This window comes from Brienomyrus brachyistius, chromosome 3 (genome assembly GCF_023856365.1).
Source record: "Brienomyrus brachyistius isolate T26 chromosome 3, BBRACH_0.4, whole genome shotgun sequence".
Lineage (NCBI taxonomy): Eukaryota > Metazoa > Chordata > Actinopteri > Osteoglossiformes > Mormyridae > Brienomyrus > Brienomyrus brachyistius.
Window position 1 is genome coordinate 27,927,935 of NC_064535.1, and position 16,512 is coordinate 27,944,446.

The 16,512-nt window shown below is 43.3% G+C and overlaps 1 protein-coding gene across 1 annotated transcript in view; it reads right to left on the reverse strand.

Moving 5' to 3' along the window:
- Positions 1-12,128: 12,128 nt before the first annotated feature.
- The window catches only part of LOC125739424 (ras-related and estrogen-regulated growth inhibitor), a 21,976-nt gene continuing 17,592 nt past the window's right edge, over positions 12,129-16,512 (reverse strand). The window contains exons 4-5 of the mRNA XM_049009534.1: positions 15,560-15,633; positions 12,129-14,614 (exon numbers count right to left, since the gene is read on the reverse strand). Coding sequence (XP_048865491.1) covers positions 14,207-14,614; positions 15,560-15,633 — 482 coding nt within the window. The 3' untranslated portion in view covers positions 12,129-14,206. The remainder of the gene's footprint in view (positions 14,615-15,559; positions 15,634-16,512) is intronic.

Consider the following 16,512-nt stretch of genomic DNA (forward strand, 5'->3'; position numbering starts at 1 on the left):
CAGGTTTCACAGTATTAAAAGCCAGGCCAAGTGCATTGTGGGAAAAAGAGCAGCTGTTTGTGCATTTCATTCAGAAATCATAAGCAGTCATTACGTGTGCTGTCTGATATTTGACTGGCTTTGTCAGGTGACATTCTTCATCATTCCAGCGGCCATTTGTTTGTCTCAGACCACATTCATGACATCGTGCACCTTGGCTTTCTGACACAGAGTGCGCTGGAAGGTTATTCAAAAATCCTATAGTGCTTTGGGCATAGACCCTGATTTACACTGTTAGAAAAAAAGTACCAACTTGTACCTTTGCTGTCACTGAGTAACATTTTTGTACCATTGTGGGTACATTAACATTGCTTATACCTTGGATATGTTCCTCAGAGTCGATATTGGTACCTTAAATGGTTCACTTACCTACAGCTAGGGTACAATTGGCAAACCCTTGAAGGTACAGTCCCAGTAACAAGCAAAGGTACAAAGCCCTTTTTTGGTACCATTTTTTCTAACAGTGTAGCGTGGGATATAAATGCCACTCAATCTTTGAAATTCACAAATCACCTTATAGACCAAATTATAACTCTATTGTTTTTCTCTTTTTCTCGGAACATTTTATCTTCGGTTTATTATGCAACACGAACTCCACTCAGTTGTAGGTCATTGAACAAAAATGTTTCTTTTTTTAAAATTGTCATGGTCATTAGAGGTGCACAGCGACGTCATTATCTCTAGCTGTGTCTATTCAACCTACGACATTATCTGTATTGGTATACCGGACCGAAAGTGGGTGTGGCTTATATTTGTATTTTGTATATATAATATTCATTGGCAATGCAATTATTGTGCCTTAACTAAGTTTTACGAAGTTTCAACTAACTCCCACTCCTCCAGCATTGTTCTGAGGGATTTACACGCACAGGTGTACCAGGAGACAAGTTTTTATAAAGTACACTGGGCTTACAACCAATTGTCATACAAGATACTGAGACGCCTGCTCACATTTGGAAATTGCCTTCTAAATCAAACAAATATGCAAAGCAAAACAAGCCTTTTGTGGTCTAAGCATTTCTCTGAAGGATAATGGTCTCCTCCAGAGATTAAATGCATCATAAAAACAATTAAAAGCAAAGTCGAAATGAGAATGCAAGCAACGTTACACTCCAAAGCAAACAAGAGGCGAAATTCTTGTGAAGAGGCGCCGCGGCTTCAGCCTCCAGGGCTGGGAGACCAATTCCCACCCAGACTGTGTGGGACTGGCATCTTCTCCCTGTGCTCCTGGTTTCTGTCCACAGTCTGAAAGCATGTACATTGTAACCCTTCCCTCTACTGTAGGTTGCACTGGATCAATGTGCCAAATGGTTATAGAAACGGGTGGCTCTAATTTACTCATAGTGTGCGGTTCTTTGAATGGATGTCTGATAACATGGTGACTCTGTTTCGACTTTATAGCTTCGTAGATAGATACAAGATACTTTTATTTACTTTTATCTATACATGTATGAGTAGAGGAACAATTCTTCAGTATTCTCATATCCATTCCTGCACTCCTATGAGACACATATACAAGGGATATGTCATGTGCTGCAAATCGACAGAATTCGCTATACATTGTAAATGTGGTTTAGAGCTTCTCCAAGATAATGTATAGTTCCATTACGAAGTTATCATAAAATGGGGACTGCCGACATTTCTCGTTTTCAGGTCCTGGTGTAATTCTCTTTTTCTGCCACCAGAGTGCATCATAACACCAACACACTTCTTGTACACTGGTTTTTGTCTGACATTAAACCGAGAACCAAAATTACTCCCTCATCCAAACCAAATGCTGCTTAATAAACATAAAATGAATCTTTCTGTTAGTCTGGACCTGTGAAATCCACCAATAAGATTTACATGTTCCTTTTTAATTTCGATGGACTTGAGTAACTGGTTCTGGTTAGACTTCACCACAGCACTTGAGGAGAGCTGGGTGAATTTCAGGTTACCGCAGTATAAGGCCAGTTCTTCAGATTGTTCCTGTAAATGACGTTTCTGTTTTCCATCAAAATAGCAATGATAAAATGGGAAAATTTCATCTGAGATGAATTATCATTTTCCCTTCTGAAGCTTTTATGAAAACGAAAAATTTGGAAAACTGAAAGATAGATAGATGAATGGATGGATAATGCAGAAAGGGATGTGGATTTTAGTATCTTGTCTTATTATACCATGTTTGATATGCTTTTAGAGTAAAGCAAAAATAAGCCGATTACCTGTGAAGTCTACCTGTGAGGTTGTTTGCTTAGTGATGATCATCCACTGATTGAGATAAGTTGCTAAATGAGGTCAGTTGTGCTTATTTGAATTCTGAGAATCATGTTTGTAGATAAGACCTGTGGAAGTTATTGGACTGAAGGTAAAGCACTTAAACTAAATAGTGTTTATTTACTTCTCTTTTTACAAGAAATCACAGTGGCTACAGTTGTTTAAGCACACTTAGCTGTTTGCTTACCTCTCGTGTCTCTTACTGAACTCTGCCTGACCTCTTAAGTTATGCAAATTTTCTTCCACTCACTGGAAAAACATTGTAAAAAAAATGGGGGGGGGTTGTGTTGAGTTTAGAAGGGATTCCAATCCCACTCCACAATACATTTTTAGGAAAATGGATTCAGTGGGAGGCATAGAAAGAAAAGCAGTTGAATCTCGGTGATCTTTCCATGACGATCCGTCTCCTGGCTTTTGCCTGCCGGTTCTGGAATTAATGAAGCCCAGCTGATCCTGATCAGACTAATTGACTCGTTTTTAAATGGGTTAACTTTTATTCATTTTTACATCAGCCACATAAAGGTAGCATATCTCTGTTTTGTTTGTTTGCTAAACCACTCTCCCCAATTCTGCCATTCTGGTAATCAAAGAAAAACAGAAGGCAACAGTCTGAGATCGGTATACTTGAAATAAATGAGAACTATAAATTAACTGAATACTGGGGGTGAACCGTCTGCTTGCAGGTAAGAAGTGCACAGGTACTTCATTTTGCACTTATATTTTTCTATACAAAAGTATTCAGTGTGTGGGAGAATAAAAAATCCTTGGAATGAATCTGTTTCTTTTATCTCTGTCCATTTGGTTGAAAATGTCACCCCCTTTAAAGGAACCGTAATACTCCAATCAAGTTTTAAAAGCTTACCTCTGATGCTTTAAATATCATTGGCCATTAACATTTTACTCCTCTGTTCTCGACTGTCATACTCCGACCTCACCTTCTGTCCTCTTTTTGTGTTCCTCTTTAAGTCTTAGCTTGTCTGCTCTCTAGAATTCTGAACCCAATATGAAGACTAGACTTGTGGCATCTCAGCCTTAATGCTTTGAATACTTGGCTACCCTTAAAGAGTTTGGTGTTTCAATGTTCTGATGCTCAGTGACTAATGGCCAGAAAAATTGTTCCAAAATGGGAAATATTTTGAATAATATTAGAAAATGAAAAGCTAAAACAATTTCTCGGTCAGATATATAAAATTAGCCAACAATTTCCTTCAGTATTTCAAAATAAAAACTCCTTGTGCTTTCTTAATAATGCAAAGATTGACTGCTTCCCCGCTATCTTCATAACTAAATCATATCCTTCGGTCTTTGAAATTTTATATTTGAATATTCATTCACAAACATTCCTGGGAGGCATAACAGACAGGGAAAGATGCCCCAAAGGCTACTCGATGCAGGTTAAGAAGACGAAGCACGCTTGGGGTGACCCATCTTCTCTCTGTTTTAATCATAGGTGCTCTGTTCCCTCCTGTCAGGGTGTCTTTATGTGGGGGAACATAGCCTGCAGTCTTATTGTTTATCTAACATCTGAGCAGAGATTACCCTACTGGGCGGTACATTCAGGTGATCACCCACAGTCCACTGCGAGCAGATGACATCATCCACCCAGAGGTGAACACCCCACAGTGTGAGATGCAGACATCCAGGGTGCACACCTCTCTGTGTCTGCTAGACCGGCTGTCATCTCTCATGCTCACAGTTTTGTCTATTGAAGGTAAAATCAGTGAAGAAAAACTCCCATTTTCTAATGGGATGTTATTGGAATGACGTTAAACTACATCCAGCCCTGCAAGGGGGTCCTCCAACTTGCAGGGGACAACTTCGAGGTTGGTGGCAGGATTAGCACTCCAGCCACCATAGAATTCGTCACCCAGTGGACAGAACACGTTTTTTGCTCTCCGTGGGAGTAGCTCTGCCCATCGGAAGGCTGCACGTATCATGAAGGGGATGGAGGAAGCTTTCGGGAGGAATCCTCGGAGGAGTCAAAACCACTGGAAAGTCAAAGGGGGTCCGGTCTGTCGGGGATCGGAACTGGTGCAGTGCTGAGGCGTTGCTTGCTGCATGGCAGTGCTCGGGTCCTTATCTGAGGCAGTACATCTGGGGTCTTGTCCTTCTGGCATGATGACCATCTTCCTCTGCTGTCGGAGGAGATTCATAAACTCCACATTTGAGTGGTGGCGCACTCTGAGGTACGCAGACTGGAGAGTGGCCAGATCTCTGTAGGAAGGTACACCTATTATTGGTGCGGTCGCTTTGACGGCTGCCATACTTGGGGAGCAGCTGTTGCGGTGGGGGATTGGCTCCTCCTGATGGTGTCCAATGTCACTGCAGGATCCCCCTGAAAGGACAGCCTGCACAGCTGTACTATGAACGCTGTGTTCAGTGCAGGCAGAACCTCTGCATTCTTTCCAGTGGATTCTGGGGTTTGTCAGGGGTGTGTTCTTGCTCTCTGTTCAAAGCTTGCGTAGACTGGGTGTTGGGCAGGATTGTGGGGACCAGTGACTGTGGGGCGTCTGTTGGTGAGAAACATTTATCAATCTTGACTTTGCCGACGATCCTGTGATCTTCACAGAGTCAATGAAGACTCTGATCAGGGTTTTCAAGAGACTGAGCAAGGAGTCTGAATGCAAGCGTCCTGGATCAAAACCAATGTCCAGGCCTTTAATGACCACTTGAGCACAGCCATCAACAGTGTGTCTGTCCATCCATCATCTACCGCTTTTCAGGGTTGGGTCGCAGTGGCTGCAATCTAAGCAGGGAAACCCAGACTTCCCTCTCCCCGGCCACTTCATCCAGCTCCTCTGGGCACATTCCGAGGCATTCCCAGGCCAGACGGGAGACATAGTCTCTCCAGCTTGTGACCAGATACCCGAGCCACCTCATCTAGCTCCTCTCATTGCGGAGGAGCAGCGGCTCTACTCTGAGTCCCTCCCGAATGACTGAGCTCCTCACCCCTATCTCTAAGGGCGAGCCCAGCCACCCTGCGGAGGAAACTCATTTCAGCCGCTTGTACTCGCGATCATGTTCTTTTGGTCATTACCCACAGCTCATGACCATAGGTGAGGGTAGGAACAAAGATCGACTGGTAAATCGAGAGCTTTGTCTTTTGGCTCAGCTCCTTCTTCACCATGACAGACCGATGCAGCGCCCGCATCACTGCTGATGCCGCATCGATCCACCTGTCGATCTCCCGCTCCATCCTTCCATCACTCGTGAACAAGACCCCGAGGTACTTAAACTCCTCCACTTGAGGAAGGACCCTCTCCCCGACCCGGAGAGAGCACTCTACCCTTTTCCAGCTGAGGACCATGGTCTCAGATTTGGAGGTGCTGACTTTCATCCCAGCCGCTTCACACTCGGCTGTGAACTGCTCCAGTGAGAGCCGAAGGTCACGGTCCAATGAGGCCAACAGAACCACATCGTCTGCAAAAAGCAGAGACCTAATCCTGATGTCACCAAACCGGACACCCTCAACGTCCTGGCTGCACCTAGAACTTCTGTCCATAAAAGTTATGAACAGAATCAGTGACAAAGGGCAGCCCTGATGGAGTCCAACCCTCATCGGAAACGAGAAAAACTAGAAAATGTCGACCTCACTGAGAGATTCACTTACCTCACCAACTACAGGTGCCACAAGATGGCTACCCCTTTGCTGTAACTCCCCCCAATTTGCTCTCACCTGTATGCTGAGCAAGATGGGGCAAAAGAATTTGCCCATAGGGATTAATAAAGTATCACAATTCCATTCTTTGTGCTGGACTCAGGGAACTGGGTATAATTTGTGCAATGACTCAAATATGTAATGGAACAGAGAAAGAGTAAAAGGGCAAGTGGACAGTTTCACTCCTGTGTCACATTTTCTGCCCAGTAGGTATTGCTATTAGACATGGTGCTGTGGGAATGGACAGAACATTCAGGTTCCCTTCACTCCCTAATTAGCCCCTAGAGCCAATACTTACATGTGGTACTGAGGTTGTGAAGGTTGTCCTCTTCTTTTCTGGGGTCGATGAGATGACTGTTCCTATGATGAGCCTATACCAGAGTAAGGCCAGTGTATTTCAGGGCATGTTACTGGTGGACATGGTGAAGGACGATTGATCCACACAGTAGCTCACAAAAAGGGACTTTGGGGAAAACGTGTGGCTCAGTGGGCTAAACCTCTGTGCCTATTATTGGAAGGTCACTGGTTTAAGCCCAGCCTCAGCTGGTCTGTGAGCAAGGCCACTGTAGGTGGTTGCCCTTCACTGCCAAGCTTGGTCTAATGGAGAACAAGAGTGAGGAAGTGAAAAGAGAATTTCCCCACAGGGATCAATACTCAAATAAAGAAGAGGAAAAAACAAGAAGGACCATGAAGGGTCAAAAACAAAGCAGGTAAACAACACAGGAACAAGAACAATGTAATACAGGAACAACCCTAGCAGGACAGTCACTAATACAGGGCAACAACAGCACACAATGACCAACTGCGAAAACAGGGCAAGGGTAGGCAAATATAAATACATAATGAGGGCTTCACCAAGGCGGAGGTGTGGGCTATTACAGAACACAAATGACTACAAGAAATAGGAATCCCCCAATAACCCTAGACAGTAGAAGTGCCTCCCTCATAGCCACACACTCAGCCCATTAAGCTGCATGGCAGCCCAGGGAACAAGAGCAGACACTAGGAACTAACAAACCTGAGACATAAAGAGACAAGATGACCAGCAACACCCACTGGCCAAATGACACATGGACCAGGGCAGTACAGGGACATTTGTAACCTACAGAAGATTGTCAGAGGCATAGGCCCAAGAACCCCACAAGCCTGTATAGGTCAAGCAGGCAAAGTAAATGGATGGATGGAAAAAAGCACTGATGAGGAAAAGAACGTGTGTTTCCTACCTGTCAGCTTATGGCTACAAAACTGTTGCCTCTGTGAGAAGCTTTAACAGAATGTTGTTGAAAAAGTCCCTTTATTCTGTCTATTATGGGATATCCTGGTCTGTCAATGGAAGCTGCTCATGCAACCAATCAAGCAGGTGTTGATGGTTCACAACAAAACATGCAATTACAGTAGAACAAGATCATCTTCCTTGGGGATTTTGGCAGTACCTGCCATGCTGAACCTCAGGACCCCTGGACAGGGAATCCTCAACCTGACCAACTGACCAGACGTGGAAGACCAACAAGGAGCTACGGCTCCTCTTGCTCTCCTTGTGTGTCATGACCGTTGTGTTTTTGTAGATCTTACAGACACAGATGCTGTATATACTAAGAAAGCAGCAGCCCATCCTTAATGCCGCAGTCATAACTGATATACGTTCAGGTGAAGGAGAGACAGCAGAACAGACAAGTAGAAAACGATCCACTACTGATCGGCTCTTGCTGATTAGCTTCCCGCTAAAAGGAAGTTGAGGGGGAAAAGCTGCTCCATCCACTGTTGTTGGAGAAAAAATACAGTGAGAATCAGATAAAAACTGAACCTTCCGGAAGTCCGTATATAGTTACGGAGATGTAACTAAAAATAACGGCTTAGTTCTGGGTCATTAATGCTGGAGAGAGTCACAATGTGTTGTGATGTGGACCTCAGCATATTAACTCCATGAAAATTGAAATAATTTTGAAATGTCTCCTTGAGTTTTTTTTTTCATTACAGTTACAATTATTTAGAACGTGATCCCCAGCAGTATTCAGAAACTGTTTTACCTATTTTTTAATTACAACTAAAAAACAAATCAATCATGTCCATTAGTTTCTTTAAAATATTAAGCACAGTACATATTGTATGTATGACATAAACAACATAAAATATGTTGTATTTTATGACGTTTCTGACACTACAATTCTAACTTTGCTGTACATTTTTTTGTAAAATGTGTCCGTCTTTGCATTATCTGTCCAGGGACTGCAGATGAAATTTAGCTTTCTATGTAACTTCTGCACTGTTATTAACTATGCATTGTCTCTGTCAAATAAATAAGTTAATAAATGTAAATAATAAATCACTGAGATGCAGGCCTCTCTTATGTTATCTAGAGAGCTCAGGACCCTCGGAGGACATCAGTCTTGTGTGAATGAAAGAGTGGAACGATGTGAGTTTTTTTTTTTTTTTTTTTAAAGTGCAGTGAAGCTCCAGCAAGCACTGGAGAGGAAATAAATACTGCAGATTAAAGACTGTCCCCCCCCCCTCAGTGAGCAGTCCTGGCACTGCTGGCACAGCGCCCCAGCCAACTGGCTGCTCAGAACGGCGTGAGCGTGCGACAGTAAGAGGGGAAATGCAAAGCGAAAGAGTGACAAGGAGGTGTGTCCCAGGCGCAGAGCCCCTGATCCATGATAATTATCACCTAGCAGGCCAGCAGCATCATGTACACACATTCCTGCTTCCGTATCTTAGGTCCCATCGAGCTGTCACGCCTTCTGCCACCATGGTCCTCAGAAACAAGGGCTGCCCGTAACCTGCCCGACAAAATAAAGAGTTGCCCCTATTAACTCCTGCTTCATTTTACCTTTTACTCTAGACTGTCCGATGGGAGTCAGGACAGCCAACTAGCAAACAATTTCAAGATAAGACCGCTAAACTAAATCTGGATGCATCTATCGCTTCTGCATGGCGCATCGAAACACAAACACAAACACAAATCTCATGCGGTATGTTGCTAGGGATAGTTTTCAGCACTGGGGCAAAACCCTGGCCTGGAAGATGGATGGATGGTTATTGGATGGTTTTGTATATATTGTATTAACTTGCCACTGTGGAAGAATCTAAGATTTTGTTTTGTATTTAAAGATGCGAATAATACTTTGAACAATCACCGTCAAACTAAAGCAGTTACCTAGAATCTACGAAAGCAGACTCCCTTAATGTTTTGTATATCTGCGCATCTTTGATGCTTACCCATCATGCACTGCCCCTGAATTCCTCCCGCACTGTGTATGAATATCACGGTGTTGACAGTGAGCTTGCCAAAGGACTAGATTTAATTTCCCCTTTTATCTACCACTCCCAGAACACAAGGCCTCCGCTTCTGCAAAATGGAAACATCGGTTGTGATACAATCGAAGGTATTCCAAATCTTTAAGATGCAAGTCCTTGCGAAAATTGAATCAGATATTGACGGTGGTAAATAACAGCACCACAAAGAATGATCAAAAGGCAGCAGGGTCTGGGTTTGGGTGGAGTATTTTAAATGTCAGAACACTCAAGAGAACACACAGAAATGTGAGATCAGCCTATAGTTCAGATTTGATTGCTAGACAGCCGAAATATGGTTTTAGGTCAATCGTAACATCCATCCATCCATTTTCCAAACCGCTTATCCTATTGGGTCGCGGGGGGTCCGGAGCCTATCCCGGAATCAATGGGCACGAGGCAGGGAACAACCCAGGATGGGGGGCCAGCCCATCGCAGGGCACACTCACACACCATTCACTCTCATATGCATTCCTATGGGCAATTTAGCAAGTCCAATTAGCCTCAGCATGTTTTTGAACTGTGGGAGGAAACCGGAGTACCTGGAGGAAACCCTATGACGACATGGGGAGAACATGCAAACTCCACACACATGTGACCCAGGCGGAGACTGGAACCCGGGTCCCAGAGGTGTGAGGCAACAGTGCTAACCACTGCACCACCATGCCGCCCCGGCATTATAAACATGACTGTTAATAATATTTATAAAAATGCATTACACATTATAACCATGTTTATTATGCATTATGAATGCTTTATGAAGCTCTCATCTATAATGCATTATAGATACTTTTATAATGCATTAGAATGGTCGGTATAAGAATTAAGGATGCATTACAAAGGTATCTATAGTGCGTTATAGATGAGAGCTTCATAAAGCATTCATAATGCATAATAATCATGGCTATAATGTGTTACTCCTTTTTATAAATATTTATAGCCGTGTTTATAATGCTTTATGAATGCTTTATCATGCATTATGAATGTGTTTATGCATTACTAAAAACATTAACCTTAAGTGAAGTATTACCCATTATTTTACCATACACCTATCGTTGCTACTGCTTCTGTTTTCGCGGTGTGTGTAACTTGGGCTTAAAGTACTTTATAGCTCTCCTTCCCATCCCAAGGGCACATGATATTGCTTCTGTGAACCAACCTGAAAAAAAAAAACCTCACTCCCACTTAAAAACTGCAAAGACCTTGGTCACCATGGCAATAGTAACGCCTCAGAAAGCACAAAGTCGCCCTGCCTTGTCAGAGAAGCGCTTGTGTACTTTGCATGGGCCTCATGTATGGATGTGTCATCCTACAGTACTTTCATCCTGTGAGCCTTCAGATCTCATTGACGTTACCGTCTACTGACTTTGTACTGTCGAGCTCTGCCATCCTTTGCGTTGTTTGGCACTGTAATGCTACCAAACTGGGCGCTCCAGACTAAAAAAATCCTTGCAGGCGGCTAGAATGAATTTGCTAAGACCCTCGAGCTCAAAACCAGAACAACTCATGGTCTATTTATCCACTTGCTGTTTGGTTTAAAAATTCTTCCTGAGATTGCGGCTGTCTGCTAAACACACAAATATAATAAAAATCCTGCTTTCCTTCATTTTTCTTATTTTTTAGCTTCTTTTTTGTTTTTAACCCTAGAATCCAAAAGGATTTTTAAAACTAACATTTAATAAAGGTGGTATGAAAGATTTGAGTTTTGTTAGATTTAAGGGCAAGGTTAAGACGTGGGTTGAACTGAATTCTGCCAACCGATAAAACGCATTTCTTTCCTGTAAATGATATGAAACATATGGGCGATTTAAGAGCAGCGAAACTGCAGCGAGACGCAAATTCATATTTGCTTTTTCAAAAATTAAACGTCACAATGAAAACATTCCATTTTGCGCAAGATTTGAGGAGTAACACAGGAGCCCGCTGAGCATCCAGGTATGTTAAATTATCATAACAGCCATGAATCCTCTTCTTCTGAGCTGCAGCCCAACCCTCAATTATAAGTTCAAGGCTGAAGCTCTACTCCTCTCCTCTGCACTGACTTTAGGTCTGGCCGCGGGGGAGAAATATATCAAGCAGCCGGGAGCTGTTGAGGGGGGGGCTCCGGGGATGAGAGGAATCCGCTGGGAGTTGGAAAGCCTGAGTGCTGGTCACAGCTGGGAGGACAGGAAGGCAGACGGGCGGGGGCAGAAGGACGGCGTCACATCAGTCGAACCCGTTACTAAAGATGTTTTTTATGATGACAGCAGGAAGTCAGTATCAAAAGCAACCTGGGAGCCCATGATGTCAATAACATACTATTACACTCTCACTTCATACGCCACCGTCATTGAGTTTGCTGGCTACTACAGCACATAGAACTCCGTCAAATGTGCATAACATGCATGTTAGGGAAGATAATCGCTCCCAACTGTTTTAGTCCCCACTGAGTAGGGGCAGAGGAGGTGATCTGGTTGGAAACCACAGGGTATTTCGGGAGGTCCCCTTGTAATTAACTGCCCTCAGACAGGACGCTCCCTTGTCCCTCCCAGGCCCAGAGTAAAATTCACCTCCCCCCCCCCCCACAGCTGTGTTGGAAGAAAGGCTTTGGAACTCAACCTTCTGATGCCTAGTTTCCTGTAAAGACCCCTAAATACTGTGAAAAATGGTGTGATACCCACTCCTATTGAGCCAATCAGGTGCTAGTACTATATGGGGGGCGGGGCTTGCAGCTGAGGACCATACCCCTGCAAGTACAGTCTTCAGTTTATAAATCATGACCTATTTCCCTCTCTTTTCTTGGTGCCATGTATTCTTTTGTCCTTTTTGCATTTCAGTTGGTGGATTATAATGGTTCGGGAAGCACAAGAGTCTGAAATTAAATGTCTCATCTTCACAAATGAAATTGTATAACAACATATTTCATTTAATGATTACATTGGATTGGGTACAAGGTATGTAATTACATTTCATGCATCTTTTTGAGGAAAAAACATAGACACAAAGTGTTGTAATGCTTCTGCAAATGGGACAGGTTTCTGAACATTTCAAGGTCCGAGATGTTATAACGTCTGGAATCACGTTATCATCACACTGCACAGGACACACTGGTGGATTTTTCATATACACTCACATTGGTAGAATTATTTTTTGTTTTGTTTTGTTCCCACAATGTCCGAATTGAAATGACAAGATTACATTTTTACTTTATTGAATACTGTGTGTGTAACAAAGAGAATTTCACAGCCAGCAATAGGTTTGTAGCACAGGGTACTAAACTGGCAGACTCCGGTCTGCATCCATAGCAAAACACTATTTAATCAGAACCAATACTGAACCATCTCCCCATCCCCCCCCCCACCCCCCCAGCACAATGTACCGCCCACCAGTCAGTGTAATCTACCAATAGGAATTCCCTAGCCCCTCCTTCCTCCGGAAAAACCTATTTGGGAGCAGTGGACCTTGGCATTGTGTCTCTAACGGAATGTGGACCTCAGGGAAAAATAATGTAATACCCCTGCCTTGGACTCTGTGTCGTCAGGTTATAAATGATGAGGCGAATCTGTCACTGTTTACATTACTGATTTAAACAAGTTATATGGACCAGGTTGAACTGGATTTGGGAAATCAGGATTTTGGGAATCCAGAAAAAGCCTGTGAATCGTCGTCTTTGTTTAAGAATTTCAACGTAGTTTTGTGGTATAATGCTATAGTATCATAGTCATCTTTTGCAGTACCTCTGCCCCCCTCACCCCCTTCTTTTGTGGCATAATCTATCCACATCCATTCACACTATATTAATAAGCACAGTGAAAACAATAGAGCATGACAGCCCTCACTGAAATTTTGATTCTCATGCCTTATAGTGTATCCAGTAATCTTCAAGGATAGTGATGACTACTATCAAGAAAAAAAAAACAGAATTTAAGAGAAACACCACTGAGAGCTAATAGATCTCCATTTATTGAATAGTACTGTATAATTGAATTAGGTGCATGTTAGAACTGTAGTTGACTTGGCTTAACAATAAAGAAACATTCTATGAGAGATATTTGAATGTGTGCTTAAAAAATTCCTCAGCTCTCCTTCTTAACACAACAGCACACACAGATGGCTCTGCAGAAATTCATCAGTGAAAGGACACTTTTTTTCCTGAAGTCTGGGGCTACTGAAGAACCGTAATTCGACCCCCCGGCGCGTAACCATCTCCACTGGTAAACACACGGCCGCGCGCCAAGTCTCCCGACTGCAAAACGAAACCTTTTGAATCCTGAGATGCAGCTGAGTAATGCTTTATTTGATCTGCTCTCGTTTCATCTGAGTCGACACGAAAGTCACGCCGAAGGGTTTTTCAGACCACATGGAGATGAATGAGCTCCCTGAAACTTGGAATAAGCATTGAGACACCGCTGCAAGAACGGGCGTCCGTTAGAAGTTGCTGCGCAGCGAAGATGAAATCAGTGCAGAGCAAATTATGGACATGACACGTAGGAATAAGATGTTACCCTCTGCCCAAAGCGAACCTTTAATATGTGTGTGTAGCTGCAGATTAGCAACAGGCTGAGCTAAATAAACACAGGCTGAAAGGGAACTTGCCAGTTACTGAAGGCAAAATACTGCTCCAAAGAGATCTGAATGCTACCCAATGGGAAGGAAACTTTGTTCCCGTGATCCCTCTGAACAGGGTGATAAAGATGAAAACACAGTGACTGTCCCACTGTAGCGGCAATGGAAAACCCTGTAGGCTAAGAACATCAAAGTCCCAGTAGTGATCCTTTCAGATAGTTTGTAGTAGAGTCCCAGACGTTAAATAAACCCAACGTTTGATGCAAACCCAAGCACGAACATGGCATACAGACGACAGGCTATAAAGACATTCCTCCCCCCAGCATAAGGCAGTGTCCCGCACACCATAGTGAGCGCCATCCCCAGCTTTTATGGTTAAAGTGCTTTACGTTCCTCAAAATCCAAATGTGGCGCCCCCTAGCTGCTGATCTTGGTGAGCATCTTGTTGATGGCCTGCTTGACATGGGTGGTAGAGCTGCGGCGGCGGGTCTTGCCCTGCACCATACGCCGCCGCCTCACCTCGCGACACAACTCCAGGAAGGCCTCGCTGACGCAGCCTTCGCCTGTGCAGGCCGAGCACTCGTAGAAGGCACAAGCCAGCTCGGCCGCCAGCCGCTCGCCCTCCTCCGTGCTCACCTGCCGAGCATGCTCTAGGTCGGCCTTGTTAGCCACTAGGGCCAGGATGACGCTCTTGGGCTTCTTGACCTCATCCAGCAGGCCCTTGAGCGGTGGCACCTCCTCAAAGCTGCCCCTGTCGGTGATGTCATAGACGAGGATGAAGCCGTCGCCCCAGCGCACGTGGCCCTCCCTCTGCAGCATATCCTCCTTGACACAGGGGATAACAAATCATTAGCAGATAGCCAATCAACATTCACAATACCACCTGCTCCTAACTAGTGCTGACCAATAAAAATGAAGCTTATTGCTTGCTAATAAACAAACAGTGTTATGACACATTATATAATAATGCCACATTATGTAATAACTCGACAAAATGTAACAGATTTTCATCATGTAACAAAATGTTATTACATTATGCGTTGTCACAAACCATGTAACAACGCATTATGTAATAACACCACATTATGTAATAACTCAACAAAATGTTACAAATGTATAGATCATATTATAATCTTATATTGTAACTGTCACGATCGCCGTTGAACGGGTGATCGTTCGGGCAGGCGAGCAGGCAAGAAGCAGGCAAGGCAAGCGGAACACGGGAAAAACGGGGGTTTATTCTGGATCAGGACGGGCAAGACGCAACACTGGTACTGACGCTCACAAACATCAACTAACATCAATGACGGACAATGAACTAAGGCAAAACAGGGACTGAAATAGACAAGACAGAGCAAAACAACAAGGTACAGCTGGGTACGATCGGGGAAGCACACGTGGATAATCGGGGGGCGTGGCACACCCTGGGGGCGTGGCACACAGGAGGAGCGGACGAGCTGGGTGTGACAGAAACACTACTCTATCATCATCATCGTCATCCTTATTATTATTATCATTCAGTTTGTTACATTCTGTCAAGTAATTACATAATGCATTATTACATCATTTATTGTTATAAGCATAATCTATGAAATCTTTGTTTAAAAGACAATAACTACTGACCAAAACACAAATAAACAGAAATAAGCTTATACACCATCAATTAAAAAAAATGTTAAATCAATATTATTTATGTGTAGCTATGAAGTAAGCATTGTTAGGAATCTTCTTCCTATCAAAATACATGAAGTAACGTCCGTTAGGGCTGACCTGTCCTGCTGTGTCTAAGATCTCCATGTTGACAACTTCATCATCGATGTTTGCTTGATGGCGATACGTTGACTCTGAGAAAATAAAAAGCATTGACTGTTTAATGAAAGTCGACCAGTTCACTTGTGAATGACGTGAATGCTGTCTGGTTGTCAAATAGCTTAGTAACTTCATAACTGCCTTAAGGCAGCAAAATATCCCCAGAAATGGACGACTTGGCTCTGTATCTAAAGACTGACAGGTTGGACGCTGAAGGTGTTGTAGTGATGTGATGGACAGCGGTATATAAATCTGCTTCGGTTGACCTCTTATTATACTTTGCAAGAACTCTTGATACTTTCCAAAATTCCAGACAATCTATGTAAGTTTCTTCCAAGCTGAACTATTCTCAGAACTAATATTAATTGTTTCTTTCGGAGAGAAATATAAAACCTTAATGTCATGCACATTTATAATGTGCAATCTTGATCATTTCTAAAAATGTACTAATCGCAACAGCATTAACTCTGTCTTAATTAATTATGCCTTTTGATTTTTTTGGGTGTAAAATTTAGCTCGATTAAACAAGTTCCTCACTAACCTGAGTAAGCTGTCACAGGATGAATATTATTGATGAGTAGTTATCTGTTTAATATGTACCCATGCAAATGAATCCTAATGTCAATAGCCTGGCTGTTCATGGTATTTAATCTCCTGAGTGCTTTTATAACATCCCATAAAATGCCCCATCCAGCCACCCACCCCTGTAAGAACGCCCAGGGGTGCCGCAAGTGATTACAAGTAGGGGATCTTTAAATACCTCCCGATCTCTGAACTGATCTCTTACTGTATATGTCATCCATGGATTCCCCAAATGGTCGGGCAGGAGATCTTCTGCATGTTTGTACAAGGCAGCAGACTGATGTTTGCTAGCAGCCCTGCAGGGGAATTGATTTATAGAGCCCCCCCCACCC